We start from the raw sequence: 20,529 nt of genomic DNA, 5'->3' as shown, positions 1-20,529 counted from the left end.
TGTACATGAAATATCAACCATTAAAAAATTATCGGAATATAAATAATTAATCATTATTATTGTATGTGACAAATGATCATTGAAGTATTTTGATAATTTAAGGAGATTTAATTTAAAGTATTTTGATAAACGAACTTAAGACAATGCGAGCTCGAACTCGAGCTCTTTCAAACTTATACGAACCGAGCTTAAACAAGTGGGCAATTACTCGAACGAGCTCGAGCTTGAGCTCGACAGTCAAATACACGAACCGAGCTTGAACATCTTACTACTCGGCTCGGTTCGACTCGAGTACACCCCTAGTCAGACTCAGACAGTCAACCATTTTTACTTGCTCTGTTTACTGAGTCTAGGAGGGGCCAAACTTCACATCTCATGGGCTTTTGGCAAGCCAATGACAGAGTACTCGAAAATTAAGGGGAAATCAGCTCAAACATGACGTAGACGGCCGGAATTTGCCCAACTAATCAAGAGAGAGCATCACAGGAGAAATTCGATTAAGTACGTTGGATTTTCAACATTTTCTTCTACTATTTTAACATTTTTGTTAACAATATTGCAGATAAAAGTTTGACTATTTTCAAATCAGGTCATGTCCACAAGAATATAATAGTATTGAGATGACTGACGAGGAAGTAATATGTATACTGTTTTCTTCTTATTGTAAGATCACACTGTTACATAATCTTTTTACAAGTTTCTTATTTTACCCTGCACGAGGCTTTTACATAATCATTTTACAAGTTTCTTGTTTTACCCTAAAAAGTTCACTTTATTAATTAATGTCGTGCAAGGACACATATTTTCACTACCATAGACTCAATCGTTATTAATTTATATTTTTCCTCTGCCGCACCAGATGTTTTACATCATTTTGTCTACTGCAAATTGTACTTAATCTCTATTATTTGATTAATTGAAATTTTAAATTCTATTAAACAATATTAATCTTTACACAAGGAGATAATTAGAAAAGTGCTTCACCACAAAAAAGAGAAAAATATGAGTAAGGGTCCGTTTGATACGTGTGAAAACCATTTTTTTTCTGATGGGAAAGAAAACTATTTTCTTTCTGATGGGAAAGAAAACCATATTTTCATATGAATTGAGTTTTTAAGCGTTTGATTGGGTCGTGAGAAAATATTGTGTGCCTTCAAAAAAATCATGTTCACTTCATTTATCCACCAATTTCCGTATACTATAAAAGTACATGAGAAATCTCTTTTGACTACTATATCTAACACTAATGAAAACCCAATCTACTTGGCTTGCATCTTCTTTTCAGCTTCTAATTTCTTGTAGTGAAGGAGTTCAATCCCTTTCGATACTAACTGTTTCTTTAGATTGGTTGATGCTTTCTCATATTGCTTATACATGAACACCATTTCGTCCATTGATTCTCTATATCTGCCTCTATGAGCATCAAGCTTTGCTTGTGTACTTGGAAGCCTCAACTTTAGCTTTCTCGTTAATATTACATATTGTATCCTGTAGATGTGATAATTTGACGAATCGAACAAGACAAAGAAAACATTCCGAATTTGGTAAATGCACAAAAACTTAAACTAATAAACAGTTGTAGAAGGAAACACTCACTTGATGAATCTTTGACACTAAATCAGATAGTTTTTTGTGAAGTTCATCCATATCACCTCTAGCTTTTGTTAATTGTTATAATATTTCATACGGGTCAAATTCACAAAAAACACAACAAAAATTTATCAATATTGCGAGATCAGAATACCAATACATGAGGAAGTAATGTTTTAGTAAACTGAAGTCTTACCTCCTGACAGTTCTCTGTCTCAATATCTGAAATCATGAGTTTTAGCCGACCAATCTCTGCAGTCTTCTCCATACTGCAAATGAAATGAAAGTCAGAATAATGAAAGCAAAAAGAGGCATTTCAGACTACTATTACCATCATGTCAACCATGAGAATTTAACTGCCTTCTCAGGGTACCAAATACCACTAAAACTTAAGGGTGTAACAACATCATGTACATAAGCTTAAAACAAGCTTGCTGGAGATTTTGAAGGAAACAAAGAGACCGTAAGCTTAAAACAAGCTACCTATCTTGAACAGTTGGTGGTTGATAGTTAATAACTTAATACCACACTTGAACCCAGTCGGGCACCAATCCACAAATTGGATTGTTCGCTTAGTCTTGATGGTTGCTACAACTGCGTTTACGTCTTTTGGAACAACATCACCTCGGTACATTAGACAACAAAATTCATAGTATAACAGAATTCATAGTATAACATACATCACCAAGGGAGAATAGGTTTAAGGAATGAAAGAAAGCATCACTACAACAATACCCAACCAAGAAAGCTAGGCAAGGATGTATCAAACTCACTATTGTCAGTCTATGTTGTTAAATTTAGTAGATTGATACATATCAAATTTTATGTGTTAACAGAAATCGAATGACCATCTACCCATCTATCCAAGAAACAAGTAATCCAATGAAATTCTCACTTGGAGTAAAGAACTAACATAATGTGATCATCCCCCAAAAATATCCACTCACCAAATAAGAGAAATTTTTTCAATTGGACAATTTCACAAACACAATATGGACATAAAAAATTGGATATATAACTCACACACAAAACAATCCTGCCAGTAATTTATCAAATTAAGGATGTAAAAAGGAAGTGAAGGAGATATGAAAGTTGGAAGGAGGACAAGTTGAAGATCAAACAGAACACCTACAACTTGAGGTTCTCTACCACAAAGGAAGAGTAGGTGTCGGGATCAAACGCCTGAGCTTGTGGTAATCCTTCCCATATCCTACTTGATATTACCCAATTCTCTACACAATATTTCAGGTTATAATCATCAAACTACACCATAAGATGAACTTAATTTTTCAGATCTTACTTGTCGAATCGGGAAACTCTTTTTCTTTTCAACCGTCAAGCAAAGTCTCAAAATTGAACAACTAATTCGTCAATCGTTCATTGAATGGGAAGGCATACATCTCTCTCAATCTTGAAGATGGGTTGATAACAAGTTAGTTCTTGATTCTTCAACTGCAACCAGAGACTGAAAGACGGATTGAAGAGATCAAATTTTTGAAAGAGAAACTGAGTTAGAGAGAGAAAAACACGGGAGGAGAGAGAGCGTGTTTTCTGAGCGTGGGAAAACCACTTTCCCATGTTTTTTGTGAGAAAATTTGTGGGCGTCTTTTCTAACCTTTTTTTATCATGAGAATTCGATTTTCTCACTCTATTAGCCTTATCAAACAGCGGAAATTCCACTTTCCTACGAAAACGATTTTCTTACCCCTATTTTCCCACGTAACAAACAGACCCTTAGAAAAGACTTGTCTGGTGGGTCACTTTATTGAAAAAGAGTAAATTAATGAGAAAAAGAAAGCGAATTCTCTTTTGTTTTTCTTCTTTCTCGTGCGTCTCCCCATCTATCGAAAAATTCTGTACTGGCACCCTGCCTTAATTAATTAATTTAACTTCTTAAATAGTGGTTAATAGATCTATTTTAGGTTCAATTACTTTTAATTATTTGATTAGTAACCATTGGATTCTATATAAGGAGTGTATTTTAGTTTAGATATTAAAACCAAATGAATAGCACTATTCCAGGTTTTTGGGGTGTAAGAAAATGCAGTGGTCTGCTGAAAGATGTTTCTCTAGTATAATTTAAAAAATAAAAAAATCAATTATTTGTTGTTGTTATTACTTATTTACATGCTTTGAAAGTAAGTTGTACCATTAAAGTTTATTTGTTTTTTTTCTTTGTTGAGAGTTTAAAGATTTTTTGTTAGCAATGCGTTTATTGCAATTTCATGAAAAGTTGATTACTTCACAAGGGCAGATATCAGATAGTTTATCCGACATAGATATCATATTTCTCAAAGTCTGCTGCTACTAAATTATCTCGAATTATAAAACAAATATGTGTCTCCCCCAGATACGTATTGGGATGAATTACTCATATTGGATAACAATAAATTTAGAAGTTCGAGTTTTGAAGTGTTTGGCCGTTTAAGTTTTTTTTTTTTTTTTGTTGAAGAGATAAAGTTTCAGGTGTGTATAAGAATGTCTTCACAAGACAAATCCATATTTTTTTTTTTTGTTGAAAACAAGACAAATCCATATGACATTGGAGTGTCAAGAGGTAATGTGTTTGGTAATGAATCGATTTCCTAGGTTTCACATATTTCAATAAGAAAACCAAAATTTATTGGAAGAAAGAAAATTGTTAATTTCAATTTGTCTTTGGCCTTGGGGCTTTTTTTTTTTTTGATGAACAAGGCCTTGGGGCATTCGACTCATATTTGTCTAACAATCTATAATGGCCTTAAGGCTATATTTTGTTAGAAGAAAGAGAAAAAATAGGGAAAAATATTTTTCAAAGAAAGAGTAAACGAGAAAAATATACATTGTTTTTTTTTTTGAAATGTTCAGCGTGCCTCGAGCCCTTGACCTCTAAGGTGGAAGACTATACCTCTTGCCCTCCAACCAAGAGTTGTTGGCAAAAAAAAATACATTGTTGAATTTGACTAACAAATTTATAGTATTGGGAGACATTTCGGAACGCAGAAACGAGGGTCACATTTTCAAATTGGTCACACATTGGGGGTCAAATTAGAATTGATCAAAAAGAAAATGAAAACAGACCAAGGATTCATGATTCCTACCAAATTCCACTTTTGATAGGAATCCTACTTAGGAGTTAGGAATCCCGCAACCAAACACACCATTAGATTATTTGTAGTAGATACAATGTTTTCCACAATTTCATGGATCGCTACTGTAGTTTATAAAATTTCTAATAAAATAACTATAGGCTATAACTATAATTTGATATGTAACTGTTGTGAAATCGTTTTAGAAATATTTGAATTGAATTTATAATTGAAGCAGAAAAACCCATTAGTTTTTAATCAATTTGTATTGTGTTAATATTTGTTCAAGAAATTTAGTTTAAACATTTTAAATTTGGAAAGACGGGTAAATTTTTGTTTAATTATAAATCCAAATATTTGTAGTTTATTTAGTTTTTTTGTTTTTGAGAATTCGACTACGATCTACGTTTGTCGTTACAAGACATTGATACATTATGAAGATGTGATGAGCACGATAACCGTCTAATTCGGACCATGAATGAAAGAGGCCTAAAGTTCGACAACATGAAAGAGGCACAAAACCCGACAAATTATTATATTATTTACTTAATACATAACCTAAATTACATGGGATAAATCTTGATGGCAATCCAAATATTTGTAGTTTATGTAGTTAAAACCCCTATACAAAAAAAAAAGTTAAAAACTCAATTATGTGTAATCTAATATTATTTGAAATCGTCTTGCAAGTTAACTTTTTGCAAGTTGTTGCAAACTTCTTGTAAAGTTTTTTCAAACATCCTGCAAGGTGTTGCAAATATTTTACAAGTTGTTGCAAACTACAAAATTCTATAGAGAATTTGAAGAATTCAAGACTAAAAAAATTGAATGGTCATATTTCACAAAAACAAAAAATTTAAGAGTTTTGACCAAACTCTCCTTTTATTTTGCTTTGAAATTAAAAGTAATAGAAAAATATCATAATTTTGTATGTTTGATATCTAGTACGTAGCACAAATTTTGTATAAACATAACAATTACAAAAAGAAATGATAATAAAATTCTCCACAAAAAGAAAAAGTTGAAATTACACGAGTATAATATACATCATACTTCGGAATGGCGTGAGTACATTAGAGATGAAATGCTCACCACCGCAAAGAAACTGTTCTCACAATTATAAACCCCAAAAGACCACAGAAACTACGATCATTTTATATCAGTTTACTGTTTTCGTCTGTGCCATTTGGCGTGGGTACAATAGATCTACCAAATAAGGCAACCACTTGTACTGTCTTGTAGTCCAGTTGGTCAGTATATATTCTGCGACGCAGAGGTCTCAGGTTTGATCCTATGGAAGTGCAAATCTAGGAATATTGAACTTGAGTATAAATAAGAAACTATGTAAGAAAAGCCCAAGATTTGGGCCCAAATACGAAAAAAAACCCACTCGGGAATAATAATGTAAAAAAAACCCAATTTTTAAACTGTTGGCAACACTTTTGAAACTATTACAACACTTTTGAAACTGTGACAACATATATAATTATGTGTGAACAAAAACAAATTTGTTCATACATTTACAAAATTATTGAGAGCAAATACAAAATTGTTGAGAGCAAATTGTGTTTTGTTCAGAAATTTTCATAAATGTTTTGTAATTTCAAATTTTGGGTTTTTTTTGCATTATTATTCCGGGTTGGGCTTCATTTGCTATTTTGACCCGAATTTTGGGCCTTATAATTTTCCTCTCTATAAATAAAGTAGTTTATGTAGGCTTTAGGTCATTTAATTCGCCAGGTCATAGGGCATTTAATTTGTCGAGCTTTAGGCCCAGTAGTATTTCGACAATTATCGTTCTTATCACATCGTCTCGATGTATCAACGTTTTGTAACGATTAACGTAGATCGCAGTCGATTCTTTAGAAAAAAAATAGATCTACCAAATATGAATTTTAGCATCTCCACATTTGTACAGTGCTTGTATTATCACTGTCGGAAGATACTAAGACGTGACCAACAATCCTTGGTTGAAATAAATAAGAGACTTATTCGTCCACCATCAACGTCAAGAGTTGGAGATACACTGGCTATTCAAAAAATAGGAAAAAAATACTAAGATGTGTGTCCAAATTGTGTACTACAACCTCACAAAGATACCCTTCAACAAAAAAAAGAAAAAACCTCACAAAGATATTCTTTTACTAAAAAAAATTTCAAGATAAATTATTTTTGAGTTATTTCTCAAATGACCCCCACCTTTGTGACCAGCTTCCTGCCTGGCCCCTTACTTTAGCAAATATTCCTGTGTGACCTCTTTTTTTCGTTATCTTTAACTGTCCGTTACTCTCTCTCCTCCATCTCATTTTCTCCCTCTGCCAAGTCACCTATCACGGCCACATCATCATCTTCTCCGGCAGTGGTCGCCGACCGACCAAATTTTCGGCCAGAGACCTTCAAATATTTAAAAAAAAAAGTTTTTTTTTAAAATTTTCTCTCTCCTCTCTCTTTAGAAATTTTTTTTTCCCTCATTCTCACCCTCTCTCTAAAACTCCGGTGAAGGAAATTTTTCTTTTTTGAGAAATAACCCCATTTTTTTTTTGAGAAATTTCAAGACATTTGTTGATGTATAAATTCATGAAGATACTAGATCTAACGGTCCAGAATCAGTGATCAGAATCTTTGTCTTCTAACGCCAAAAGCATAGTGGTGGGTCCAAACACAATGGACCCTACTTCCAAAAATGAGTGTGCCAGGTGGCACATGGTCCTCTGCACTATTCAACCATCATAATCCAACTTCTCCAAGTACCACCTCTGTGACGTTTGTTGTGAGTCTTGCGACCGTTGGACTGCTCAGTTTACCGACATTACTTCTGTTAAATTAAAAAACCAACAAAGCCAAAAAAAAAAAACAGTGACGTATTATCGTCCAACTACAGTTACTTTCCAAAATACGTACCAGGGTTACAACTTGGTAACTACTAGTTAGCACTTAGCAGTATAAGGAGACGGGGGATATTGTATTGGGAACATTTGAAAAACAACCCAACACTTTTGCACTTGGCCTCCTATAATAAATTGGTAAAGGGAGATAGTATCACATACAGTAGTCAAAACTAATTGAATAGGTACTTGAGAGACCAATTCTTTAAACAACAACTCATCATTTTTCATTACCTAAAAGAAAGAGAGGTAATGAGGAGGTTGATCTCCATTGGAAGAAAGAGGGGTCGTCAGGCCCTAACTCACGCCAGGAGTTAAAAACACAAGGAACAAAATTTAGTAATATTTGTCCCTCTACTTTCTCCCCTCTCTTTATCTCTCTCTTTTCCCTATTGCTTCTTGTCCTTCAATTTCTTGTAGCTAACAGTGATTTTGAGTAATACGGTCTCCTGAAAGAGATGAAAATAGAGCGTAAAGAGGATAGAAAAAGAAAAAGAATACTAGTTTCACTTGAGAAAAGAAATGACGACAATTAAACGTTTTCAAGGTTTTAGGATTTTAAGTGGGTTTTGTTAATTAGTATGGGCAGCGAACAATTTGTTCACACTTTCGGGTTACTTTCAAACACTAAATTTTCATATTTCCCTTTCTTGAAAAGCTTCCGTTTTGAAGAAAAAAAATCGATTTTACAGAATTTTGAGTGGATTTCGTTTTTGTTCACCCAATACCACCGCCTCCTCTTTTATTCACTACGGCAAAGTCGTTGACAAACTTCCATCGCCGACAACTTCTCTTCCCATCCTCCTCTCCCGTCTTGAAAAAAGAGTTTCAAACTAGTATTCCTTCGTGAGGATGAAAGACTTCTAGATATTGAAACCCTTTCGTGAAGACGAAGGTTCCTCCTACCCATAAAGAAAAGGGAGATGCTAGACTGCCCAGTTTTTTGGGCATTTTAATGCCCAGCTGATGTGGAATCACTAAGGTTTTTTCAAATGAGGAAATATGTCACCCTCTAAGTACCAATTTCTAAGTCACTCTATCATTTCCCTAAAGAAAACTAGAGAGAAAAAAGAGAGATATCAGTAGTGGTGGTGGTGGTAGGGAGAAGTTGTGGTATCGGGAGGACTGGAGAAAGAAAAAGACCAAAAAAAAGGGTTGGAGAGAAAATTGATTTCCCAACCAAAATGTTATAGCTTTCCGAGAAATGTTGATTTTCCCCCAAACACCCATCTTCTTCAAAATAATCTCCCAAATTAGTACATATTTTCCCATACGAGAAAAACAACTCCCCATACAAGGTGGTCTACAACTTTCACTTGAAGCTCTCTTCCTCTCTCTCTCTAAAACTTACACTTTCTCTCTCTACTTATTTACCAACTCAACCACTCTCTCTCTTTTGTTCATCTCACATTCATCTAATCATCTCTTCATCTGCTTCTCCTTTTACATTTCCTTCACTCTCTTTACTATTAGGGTTAGGGTTTCTACTAACTTTTCCCCAAGCATGCGAAACCCTTACCCAGGAAGATACAACTTCTTCTAATTTCTACAGAATTTAAAGCATTGTTGAACTCCGATCAAGCTGGATGGGAAACTGTTGTAGATCTCCAGCTTCAGTTGCTCGTGAAGATGTAAAATCAAATTACTCAACTCATGATACTAGTAAAAAAGATAAAGAAGGAGTTGGAACGAAGAAGACAATCACAGTATTGAGTGGGATCTCAAAAGAAGGAGTCGATGAAAAGTACTTAGTTGACAGAGAATTAGGGCGAGGTGAGTTCGGAGTTACTTACCTTTGTATTGAAAGAGAAACTGATGAACTATTAGCTTGTAAATCAATTTCAAAAAGGAAATTACGAACTGCTGTTGATATTGAAGATGTAAGAAGAGAAGTAGCTATTATGAAACATTTACCTGAAAATTCAAACATTGTTAGATTTAAAGAAGCTTGTGAAGATGAAAATGCTGTTCATTTAGTTATGGAACTTTGTGAAGGAGGTGAACTGTTTGATCGGATCGTAGCTCGTGGTCATTATACTGAAAGAGCTGCTGCTTCTGTAACTCGAACTATTGTTGAAGTTGTTCAAATTTGTCATAAACATGGTGTTATTCATAGAGATTTGAAGCCTGAGAACTTTTTATTTGCTAATAAAAAAGAAAACTCCCCTTTGAAAGCTATTGATTTTGGCCTTTCTATTTTCTTCAAGCCTGGTAAGTAATCCCCTCATTCATATTTATTTATACTCTTGATTCACATGGTTTTATTCAATTTACTAGGTCAATTTTTGATTGATATACTTTGATGAGGATAATTTGCTATCAAAACCTGCAACTTTTATTTACCCCCAAAATAAGTTTTTAGGCTATAGGAGTTTGTTTTGAGTTAATCCTTAATAATGAGAAGAATGAACTGTTGATCTGTCATGGCTTTGCCTTGGATTCAGTCTTTATAACTGGGTAAAATTGAGGGTTAGAATGTGATCATCTTTATGTAGCTTTAATTTGAGTCAATAACGGAAGAATGTCCTGATATTGGTTGCTCTCCGGACACAATGGGTATTTACTTCCAATTGAATCACTTGTAATTTCGAGATTATAACTGTCTTAGTGCCAAAACTTGGCAACTGTACTTTCTCCTGTCTTGGGTAAGTTCACAACCAATTTAAAGAAATTTCAAATCCCCTGGCATTTATTATGAAGAGGATCTGTAGTTGGCTAGCTGAAAACACAACATTCTGATAAGGCCATAAATCGTAAATGGTGATGATGAATTAACATGGGTACTAGAAATTGTTGGAGACTTGTATACATGTAACTGAACCCAGTATTGCAAGAAGAAGACACTAACGGTAATGAAGTAATGATCATAATTCATAGGATGGTAGTATCTCAATAAATTTTAGAAATGATAATCCTGTACCGTTAAGTGAATGCTTTACTAGTTAAATTGACCTACCATATATCTGCTAACTTTCTTCTTTTCATTGATTTTGTTTATCTGGGTTGACTTTTATTTCATCCTAGTGGTATGCTGATGTAAGGGATTAATGTTTACTGGATTAACTTCTAGGGGAAAAGTTCTCGGAAATTGTTGGAAGTCCATACTATATGGCACCAGAAGTGCTTAAGCGAAACTATGGACCAGAAATAGATATATGGAGTGCTGGTGTCATACTGTACATTTTGTTATGTGGAGTTCCTCCATTTTGGGCTGGTAAGATACTTCCCAGTGATATCTATTAGTTTACATCTCTATGTTCAATTACTGTGTACTTTTCAGCTTAATGACCAACATTTTTTGTGCTTCCCTTTTATTCAAAATGAAATTTTGGTTTTGAATGCAGAGTCGGAACAAGGAGTAGCCCAAGCTATTATTCGCGGGCTAATAGATTTTAAACGGGATCCATGGCCTAATGTTTCAGAGAGTGCAAAGAGTTTGGTTCGTCAAATGTTGGAGCCTGACCCGAAACTCAGATTAACCGCAAAGCAAGTACTTGGTAACGTACCTTTCTTTCATATACTCATTTACTAACTCGAAAAAACATCTAAGAAACTCTACAATTGGATCCTTTATCATCCAACCTCCCCCAGTCCCTCTTGTCATTGTTAACTATGCTAATTATGCAAGTGGATTTAGTATTTGGCATTGGAAGAAGATCGTTCGTTTTCTTCCATCGTCGAACTCCAATTGTCACTTGTCTAGAAGGAAAATTTTGTGGTTTCAATATTTTTTTAAGGATTTAACCAGCTCTAGATGCTAGTGCAATTCCAGAATACCGTCCCGTATTCAATTATTTGTAGATTTTTCTAAATTTAACAGCCTCGGTGTGGTAATAGAATGCTTTTTTACTTCTTTCAGAACATCCTTGGCTCACAGATGCCAAAAAAGCTCCAAATGTTCCTCTTGGAGATGTTGTCAAGTCAAGACTCAAGCAGTTTTCAGTGATGAACAGATTCAAAAGGAAAGCCCTAAGGGTTGGTTGACTAGTCCTTCTGCTTTCCTGTTTCGTCTTTCTGTGTTTTGAAACTCCTTAAAAATATAATTCTAAACTTGCCTTTGAATAGGTTATTGCTGAGCATTTATCTGTTGAAGAAGTGGAAGACATCAAAGTAATGTTTAATAAGATCGACACAGATAATGATGGTATTGTGTCAATTGAGGAACTAAAAGTTGGACTTAAAAATTTTGGTTCTCAACTTGCGGAGTCTGAAGTACAGATGCTCATTGAAGCTGTAAGTATATTCAAATAGTTCTAGATCTGTTTGTCACTTGCCCACTGTCCATGATTTGCTCTACTAGTAGTATATGCCCAGCAAATCCAACTCTGGTTAATCTGTCTCTTATAGAAAAATGATTCGAGAAGCCCCGACTCCTTGGGAGCCAAGTGTCTTGGACCCTACCAGATAGTACATTTATTATGCCTTACAGTTTGTGAAACCATTAATTTGCATTGGCAAAGCCCTGACTGTAGAAAATGAATCATAAAGCCCTGACTGCAATCCCAGCTTATAACCGTATTTTCTTGTATATTGATTCTCAGTCCTTGGACCCCGACCTATAGGTTCACATCTTTTTATTTGTTTTCCTACCTTTTCTATACTTGAAGATAAAAACCAGAAACTAGTGGCCTTGTTGCCTTGCTCTGATACTTATGTACTAATAAAAAGCTTAAACAAGTATAATCTGTAGAACTTAGATGCATCCGTTTATCTGGGTTCTCGACATATGACAAGCTATAAGAGATCCTGACAAGACAAATTTCAAATGAGACAGGTAGATACGAACGGGAAAGGAACTCTTGACTATGGAGAATTTATCGCAGTATCACTCCATCTACAAAGGATGGCTAATGATGAGCATATAAGAAAGGCTTTTTCATACTTCGATAAGGACAACAACGGTTATATTGAACTTGCCGAACTCCAAAATGCCTTAATGGAAGATGGAACTGCAGATTGTGTAGATGTAGCAAATGACATATTCCAAGAAGTAGACACTGACAAGGTAGAAACCCTTAATTTTCTCTCACTGAATCGTGACCTGATCGATAAATTTTTAGTCTCTCATCTAAATGACTATGTCTAATACAGGACGGAAAGATAAGTTATGACGAGTTTGCAGCCATGATGAAAACTGGAACTGACTGGCGGAAAGCTTCTAGACATTACTCAAGAGGGAGATTTAATAGTCTCAGCATTAAGTTGATGAAAGATGGTTCCCTAAATATGGGCAGTGAACTAGTTAGTAGTACTGTATAATCGAGCCGATCAACTCCATGGGTATCTTCGACACGAAATTTCTTTCTAATGATTATTTGTTGATCCATTAATATAGGGTGGTTTTCGTTTTTTTGATTGTTGGAGTTGAAAATCTGTAGTAGTAAAACAAAAAAAAGCCCCTTGATATGATTTGTGTTCTTCACCATTTCGGTCAACTAGATGTTTCATAACAATTGCTTAAAGGTGGTGGTATTTTGCTCCTTTGTAATGTAAATGTCTCTTTAGTTCTGGTGTTGTTGCAGTAATATTGAATTCTCAAAACTTGGATATGTTGATTTATAATCCTTAAGCAGAATCAGTTTTATGCCTATGATTTACTGCTCGAACTCGAATACATTTTTGTCAGAGTTACTACATGTGACTTGTAATCGCTAGTTACACAGGATTTGCTGGAAATTGAGAAATAAGATTTGAACACCAGAAATTGATGTACTAACACCTGTGCTCGAATCTCGGCTTATTTCCTATCAGGCAACTGCAAATGTTACAATATTTCAAGAAAAAATGATTTACCAGGTCGATCTGAATGCATCGGAGTCAATTGGGCCAGGCCAGCCCTGATCTGCGTTGGCTGCGTAATAATCAGGCTACGCCAGGCTTGGATTGGCCTTGGTCTCAGTCTGGCCTGAACATGAGCCTAGCGAAAGCTTACACGACCTAGACATGCTCGGACTAAATAGACTGGGCTTAGAATAGGCTACCATGATGGGCTGGGTTCCCTAGGAACAAGCCATCGATTTGTCTAATAATTGGGCTGACACGGCTCACTAGACACCACTAGCCGATTGAATTCTCTGGCTTGAATCCAAGTCTAGGCTGTGTGAACTTCACACGAGCTAGGGAAGCCTGAACTAACCGACAGGCGCGGTACAAGCCAACATGATGGACAAAGGGCTTAGAGACTAGTCATTACCCTCGCTCAATCCACTCGACACCAATGGTGAGAGTGTTACATCCTGAGTTCTCCACTTCTCCCGCCCGAACTCGATATTAGCCCATGTAAACCTTGCACGAGCTGGGCAGGCGGCTCGCGGTGACTAACCAACCTGGCCTGGTACAAGCCAACATGATGGATGTAGCATGCTTGGACCTGTCCAATGATGGGACTGACGCGGCTATCACTAGAATTTATAGTCCTCTAAGTGTGAGAATTCTGTCACATCTTGTGAAAATCTACTATAAAGGGAAGGAATTTTTTCTTATACTAGTCTCCCTCCCCCCCTCTCTCTAAGACATGATATAATGATCTTCAATGACAGGGCTATAATCACCATTTTCTCCCGTTGTTTTTCCACCTCAATTCCAACATCATCAATATCAAACCAATTTGTTACCCACCTAAAGAAATGCTCACACTTGAAGGAATTAGAATCAATTTATGCCTCCATGATCAAAACCAGTGCTCATCAAGATTGTTTTTTAATAAACCAATTCATTGGTACTTGTTCAGCATTTCATAGAATCGATTATGCTACCTTAGCTTTTGATCAAATGGAAGATCCCAATGTTTTTGTATATAATGCATTGATTAGAACTTATTCTCAAAGTTCTTCTCCAATTCTAGCTCTTCAATTGTACTTTAAAATGTTGGCTTCTCAAGTTTCTGCAACTAGTTTTACATTTTCTTCATTGATCAAAGCTTGTAGTTTAATTTCAGCTCTTAAATTTGGTGAATCAGTTCATTGTCAGATTTGGAAGAATGGGTATTCATCTCATTTATTTATACAGACTGGATTGATCGATTTTTATTCGAATTCGAATAAAATTGTTGAATCGAATAAAGTGTTTGATGAAATGTCTGAAAGAGATGTTTTTGCATGGACTACAATGATATCAGTTTTTGTTCGAATTGGCGATATGAATTCTGCCAGAAAGTTGTTCGATGAAATGCCCGCAAGAAACCCTGCGTCTTGGAATACATTAATATCTGGTTATGCAAAGTCAGGACTGGTTGAATCAGCAGCGGAATTGTTCAATCAGATGCCAACTAGGGATTTGATTAGTTGGACAACAATGATCACTTGTTATTCACAAAATAAACAATTTAGAGAAGCAATCGAAGTGTTCGAAGAGATGAAAAATGCAGGTCTTTATCCAGACGACGTAACAATGGCTACTGTTATTTCAGCCTGTGCTCATATAGGTGCTCTTGAATTAGGAAGAGAAATGCATTTCTACATTATGAAGAATAGATTTAACCTCGACGTTTATATCGGTTCAGCACTAATTGATATGTATTCAAAGTGTGGTGATTTACAGAGATCCCTGCTGATATTTCTCAAGTTAAAAGAAAAGAACATCTTTTGTTGGAACTCCATTATTGAAGGACTCGCAGTTCATGGGTATGGAGAAGAAGCATTGAAAATGTTCAAGAAAATGGAAAAGGAGAAGATCAAACCAAATGGGGTTACTTTTATTAGTGTTCTTAGTGCTTGTACTCATTCGGGTTTCGTCGAAGAAGCTCGTAAAATCTTCATAACCATGACAGAAGACTACTCGATTTCTCCTGGGATCGAACATTATGGATGTATGGTTGATCTTTTAGGCAAAGCTGGATTACTTGACGAAGCATTCGAATTAGTAAAAAGCATGAAAGTAGAACCAAATCATAGAATTTGGGGTGCAATTCTTGGTGGATGTAAACTTCATGGAAACTTAGAACTTGCTGAAATAGCAGTTGAGAAGTTGATGATAATGGAACCTAATAATACTGGGTATTATGTACTTTTGATTAATATGTATGCAGAAATGAAGAAATGGAATGAAGTTGCTAAGATAAGAGGAATGATGAAAGAAAGAGGTGTAGAAAAGAAGTGTCCTGGTTCAAGTTGGATTGAAATGGATGGAAAAGTTGAAGAGTTTGTAGCTTCTGATAAATCTCATCATTTGTCTACTGAGATTTGTGATGTTTTGATTGAACTCGACGGGCAACTAAGACTAGCTAATTATACACCCGAATTCGGGCATATTTTTAATACTTTATAATTTCATTGTACTGCTAAATACACCTCTATCTGGGTTGGATGAGCAAGCACTCCCAAGGATCTCAGATAGCCCGCCATGCTAATCGGTAGGGCTTTCCGGTGCCCTTTTAAGTTTATATGGTTGCAAACAGCGTTGGTAATTTTTCAGCAACTTGTTTTCGCTTACGCTGCGGATTTCTCCTTCTAAACAAACATTGTCGCTTGCCCCTTGACCAAACAACTACCACTTGAACACAAATTTCTTATACAACCGTTAGATTGGGGTGGGGGGAATTGGCTTAGGTTGTGTTTGATATCACCTATTTCCATGGAAATATAAGGATTTCCATAGAAATAACTAGTTCCGGGGGCCTGGTTTACGAGACGAGAAGGTATGTTTTCTAGACTGTGATCGTCTAGTTCGGGAATCCCTTTCGCGGACGAGAATAGGGAAAGAAGAGGAGAAGAAGAACAAGGTAAATAAATATATATATACTATATATTTTCTCTAGTTAAAGTCGCCCGTCCGCGATTGTCAGTCGGCAGCCTAACGACATCAACTGTGTGGTTAGCTCAAAGTCTCAAACACAACCGAGGCGCTGCTCTCAATATACCTCTAACTATTTGTGAGCTTGTCTCTAGCGACATTGTTTTTTAACAACGGACAAAAAAAAACCGTGGACATTTTCTTTGCCCGGCCCAGTCTTCTTACTTTTTTTTTTTTTTTTGAGTGAATCCAGTCTTCTTACTTGTTGAAGGTGACGAGAGTTCTGGATTTACGTTTAGGAAGGATTGAGATCCGAGAGTAAGTAGAGAGAGAAAGTAATGGCTGCCACAACAAAAATGATCTCAATCTCTGTTTTGTGGGTTCTTGTCTTGTTTGGAACCCTAGCTGTCATCCAGGTAAATCAATTATTTTTGTAATTAACCATACAAATTTATCTTCTTTTACTTTACTCAGAGTCGATTCATCACTTTAATAACCCTAAAATCCTGTCTAGGTTTTTCCCTAGAGAGTCAGTCGATCGATCAAAATAATTGATTATTTTCTAGTTTTTTTTCTTCTTCATTTCCATTCAATTTTGTTCCCAGAATCGGTTAAGCGATGCTGGAAAATCATCAGACCTTAACGAGATCAATAGCGAGCTCGATCAGGTGAGATATTTCACGGAGCGGGCTCGCTAACCCTCACTCTTTCTCTCTCTAGTTCTTCTGATGTTTATCATTAGGTTGTAGAACTTTGGTGTTTTAACAAGTTCTGAGTATGAGTTTTTCTTAGCCCTCTTATTAACTTTCTCTTTTAGATCAATAAAACCCAAATGTGGGATCTGAGTTTCTGAGCCTGATTTGGTTAATTTGTTGATGATCTATAGCATTTCTTCTGCTTTTTCAGGCAAAAAAGTCTAAAGAGGATCTGACGGTGACACACAAAGTATTCTTCGATGTTGAGATCGACGGTAAATCAGCTGGTATGCGTTCTAAACTTGAAATGAGCAAATTATTTATGATTGAACATTTGAACATGATTCTACTATCTAGATTGATTGTCTACAATCTTGTTTTGTTTGCTTATAGGTCGTATCGTCATGGGCCTCTTCGGGAAGACAGTTCCTAAAACCGCAGGTAAAACTTGCTTTAACGTTCTCAAATTGTTATATTGCGATTGATCAGATCGGTTGTTAACTTCTTCTTTCTGTTCTGCAGAAAATTTCCGTGCACTTTGCACAGGTATGCCACTGTCCTGTCATCCCCATTCTCCCTTACTATATCGGCAACTTCATCGCCGATTGTTTTCTTTCTCTAATCAAGATTCTCAGTTTAGTCATTAGTCATTCACTGCACATTGATTTTATGTCTATCTGAAAATATAAAGTTTGGTTTTTGATGCATGAGTAGTGCACAGCTAACACTGTAAGGAGACGTTATTGATGGATTCTTAAATTTGATTACTTTTTGTTGGATTGAGGAAGAAGGGGAAAAGAATTAGGCGTTGGAGTACTTAGGCTTTGGCGTAATACCTAAATTGCGGCAATGTTTGTTAATTCTTTCTTCCTGGTGCAGGGGAGAATGGTGTTGGGAAGAGTGGAAAGCCTCTTCACTACAAGGGTAGCAAGTTTCACAGGATCATTCCCAGCTTTATGCTCCAGGGAGGTGATTTTACACTTGGAGATGGAAGAGGTGGTGAATCTATCTATGGTGAAAAGTTCGCTGATGAGAACTTCAAGTTGAAGCACACTGGACCAGGTAAGCTTGCAATTCTTCTATACGTGCGTGTGAGTGTGTGTGTGTGAGAGAGAGAGAGAGCCTTTAAACTCGTTGTTCTGAGCAAAGATTACTGCTGGTTGCAGGGCTTCTCTCAATGGCAAATGCAGGTCGGAACACCAATGGTTCCCAGTTCTTCATCACAACTGTTACAACCAGCTGGTAAGTTTTAACCAGTAAAGAGTTTACCTTACCATTTTTATTAATCTTTTTCCATGTCATAAATGAAAACTTCCAAAGTCATATCCAGTACTCATGCACCTGTAGTTTCAGTGGGGCACAATGTGGTTTTTTTTGTAAGTATATAATTGAACAAAATTGTTTTAGGTACATAAAATACACTACGACTCTAGGTTAATGTCATATGTGTATAATTTAACAATTATCGATTGCAAAGTACAAATAAATAAATTATCTAGAAGTAACTAGGATAAGAGAATAAATGCATATGCCCGTCTACCCGTTTGGGCGGTGCTTTTACCTAGGTTATACATATATCTTTTCATTGGAGTTACGCGACTACTACGTTCACTTTGCATCCTCTCAAATTTTTCCACAATCCACATCGATGCGGTTTTGTTTCACAATGCGAAGCGGTGCCTTGAGGTGGTAAAGAGGCGTGTATAGCTTCAAATTCATATATTTAATGTGGTAATAGTATTTTATCCTAATAATTGTATATTTTCATTGATTTTGTTTATAATACTTCAACAAATTAGTTTTTTAGTGGTAAACAGTAAACTTTAAGGATATGAATATGAACGTTGTTGGTCACTTCGACCCTTTTTGACTACCTTTACAAGTTGAAGAAACAGAGAGGAAAGAACAACAAGATCATCTCGTCACTTACAAGGATAATTGCTGCCTTTTCATCATATTTACATGGTTAAATAGTCGCGACCTCTAAAATACGGCTATAGTTGCTCTCTTATCTGTTGGATTTCTTAAGTAGTATAATGATCCATAAACTCTACAAACACTAACCGTAGTGACTTGAAACTCGCACAAACAAACCATATTGCAAACGACTGAGGCCTTAAACTCTAAACTCAAATATCTTATACTAAGTTACTAACTTATTAGTCAGAAATTGCCGTAATCTATTAAGAAACACATATTTGCAGTAATTTAACATGTACCTGTAAAATATTTTGGCTGTCTGACAGGTTAGATGGCAAACATGTCGTGTTTGGAAAGGTTTTATCTGGGATGGATGTCGTTTACAAGATTGAAGCAGAAGGGAGACAGAATGGAACACCCAAAAGCAACGTCGTTATTGCAGACAGTGGCGAGCTTCCACTATAATCGTACCCACTTCTCTTAACCACCGTTATATCTCCATTATACAGCGATATTTTGAACTATTACCTTATTTCTTATTAGCTGCACGTATCTGACCATAATCAAAGTTATAACTGTTTCTACTACTGATAATAGAATTCAGCTTATCTCAAGTACAGTTAAGACGATATAAAACCGTTTCTTTAAGTGAAACATTCTTTATGATCGTTCATTATTACGTAAGATTTTAATCAATTAAAATTTATAGGCAGGCAAGACCGCAAGAGGAAAACTCACCTGAATAGTGAGAATATCATATTTATCACCACACATTATGAACTATAATAATGCATTATGAACTAACATAATGAATACATGGCGCATTTCAAAACTATCTTTTGTGAATAATGAATACCTGTAGTAGTACTATAAACTCTCGTAGTGCGTTTATAGTACCGTGAGAGTTAGGACATACTTTATTTCCTTTGCTTGTTTTTTGCAGTTGTTAGTATTGTTTCCATTACTTTTATTTAGGGTCGGGACCTCCAACCCGTTTATTTATTTTAAGTGTCGGGCACATTAACCCGTTGACAAATTCAAATAAAAAACTCTCGTAGTGCGTTACGAAAAAAAAAAAAAATCCTATTTTGTTTTTTTAACTTCGAATACAAAATAGTTATTCTTTCTCAAGAAAGTTTTCTTTTTTTTTTTTTTATTTCTGAAGAACGATTTTGTATTTTGTTTCACGTTCATAATAAGTTACGAATAAAAAGCTATACCGCATGAATGTATCATAACAAAAAATTAGTGAGATAAAGACTTAAAGACAAATTTCATTTCTTTGGAGAAGGAAAATATAGGTAGGGCAATATTCCACACAACATAAACTCATACATAGCCTTGGCCCTAGGAGAAAGATCAATAAATGCAACCTAATAAGTTTTTTTTTTTTTTTTTTTTGTTAAGGAAGCAACCTAATATCTTCAACAACAAAAAAAAAAAAAAAAAAAAAAAAAGGAAGCAACCTAATAAGTTAATCTAACAAGTCAACAAAAAAAAATAGGTTAACCTGGTCCTAGTGTACACGAATTGGGTGCCCCAGGTACAGGGAGGCGCATAAGAGGTGGGTATGTAACAATGACTACACTCCATTTGCCAGCATTTCTCACCAATATTTTGTCTCAAACTTTATACAACTAT

The 20,529-nt window shown here is 35.5% G+C and overlaps 3 protein-coding genes and 1 long non-coding RNA gene across 5 annotated transcripts; 3 read left to right on the top strand and 1 right to left on the bottom strand.

The window, feature by feature from the left end:
• Nucleotides 1–1,019: 1,019 nt before the first annotated feature.
• LOC147541727 (uncharacterized) lies at nt 1,020–3,137 on the bottom strand. Its single transcript, XR_015223971.1, has 3 exons — nt 2,723–3,137; nt 1,787–1,859; nt 1,020–1,488 (listed from the first exon to the last, which is right to left on the bottom strand). It is a non-coding gene; the product is annotated as an uncharacterized LOC147541727 (long non-coding RNA).
• Nucleotides 3,138–8,650: 5,513 nt separating this feature from the next.
• On the top strand, nt 8,651–13,051 carry LOC147541726 (calcium-dependent protein kinase 13). The gene is made up of 7 exons (XM_086638448.1): nt 8,651–9,754; nt 10,614–10,757; nt 10,888–11,040; nt 11,403–11,518; nt 11,609–11,776; nt 12,318–12,548; nt 12,635–13,051. The coding sequence occupies exons 1-7, from the start codon at nt 9,130–9,132 to the stop codon at nt 12,800–12,802; spliced, it is 1,605 nt and encodes a 534-aa protein (XP_086494574.1). The 5' UTR covers nt 8,651–9,129; the 3' UTR covers nt 12,803–13,051.
• Nucleotides 13,052–14,065: 1,014 nt separating this feature from the next.
• On the top strand, nt 14,066–15,958 carry LOC147541725 (basic helix loop helix DNA-binding superfamily protein). Its single transcript, XM_086638447.1, has one exon. It carries the CDS (start codon nt 14,066–14,068, stop codon nt 15,806–15,808), a length of 1,743 nt encoding a protein of 580 aa, XP_086494573.1. The 3' UTR covers nt 15,809–15,958.
• Nucleotides 15,952–19,542, top strand: LOC147541724 (peptidyl-prolyl cis-trans isomerase CYP20-1-like). 2 transcript variants are annotated; one of them, XM_086638449.1, is made up of 8 exons: nt 16,443–16,689; nt 16,879–16,941; nt 17,180–17,255; nt 17,362–17,409; nt 17,491–17,514; nt 17,848–18,030; nt 18,135–18,210; nt 19,215–19,542. In XM_086638449.1, the coding sequence occupies exons 1-8, from the start codon at nt 16,612–16,614 to the stop codon at nt 19,351–19,353; spliced, it is 687 nt and encodes a 228-aa protein (XP_086494575.1). In that variant the 5' UTR covers nt 16,443–16,611; the 3' UTR covers nt 19,354–19,542. The 2 variants fall into 2 exon arrangements, with proteins under 2 accessions (XP_086494576.1, XP_086494575.1); XM_086638450.1 differs by lacking the exon at nt 16,879–16,941 and having other exon boundaries at nt 15,952–16,689.
• The last annotated feature ends 987 nt before the right edge of the window (nt 19,543–20,529 follow it).

The sequence above is a fragment of the Eschscholzia californica genome, unplaced genomic scaffold (genome assembly GCF_041429995.1).
Source record: "Eschscholzia californica isolate CP2 unplaced genomic scaffold, dmEscCali1.0.p SCAF_4, whole genome shotgun sequence".
In the NCBI taxonomy this organism is placed as follows: domain Eukaryota; kingdom Viridiplantae; phylum Streptophyta; class Magnoliopsida; order Ranunculales; family Papaveraceae; genus Eschscholzia; species Eschscholzia californica.
Note: the sequence above shows the minus strand (reverse complement) of the source record. Positions and strands in the feature narration are given on the sequence as shown.

What these genes read in the sequence shown, in the direction of transcription:
- LOC147541726 (XM_086638448.1), top strand. Translation starts at nt 9,130, where the DNA reads ATGGGAAACTGTTGTAGATCTCCAGCTTCAGTTGCTCGTGAAGATGTA. An exon ending in AACCGCAAAGCAAGTACTTG is followed by an intron (nt 11,041 to 11,402) that starts GTAACGTACCTT and finishes TACTTCTTTCAG; the next exon opens with AACATCCTTGGCTCACAGAT. An exon ending in TACAGATGCTCATTGAAGCT is followed by an intron (nt 11,777 to 12,317) that starts GTAAGTATATTC and finishes CAAATGAGACAG; the next exon opens with GTAGATACGAACGGGAAAGG.
- LOC147541725 (XM_086638447.1), top strand. Translation starts at nt 14,066, where the DNA reads ATGATCTTCAATGACAGGGCTATAATCACCATTTTCTCCCGTTGTTTT.
- LOC147541724 (XM_086638449.1), top strand. Translation starts at nt 16,612, where the DNA reads ATGGCTGCCACAACAAAAATGATCTCAATCTCTGTTTTGTGGGTTCTT. An exon ending in GACAGTTCCTAAAACCGCAG is followed by an intron (nt 17,410 to 17,490) that starts GTAAAACTTGCT and finishes TCTGTTCTGCAG; the next exon opens with AAAATTTCCGTGCACTTTGC. An exon ending in TTTCCGTGCACTTTGCACAG is followed by an intron (nt 17,515 to 17,847) that starts GTATGCCACTGT and finishes TTCCTGGTGCAG; the next exon opens with GGGAGAATGGTGTTGGGAAG.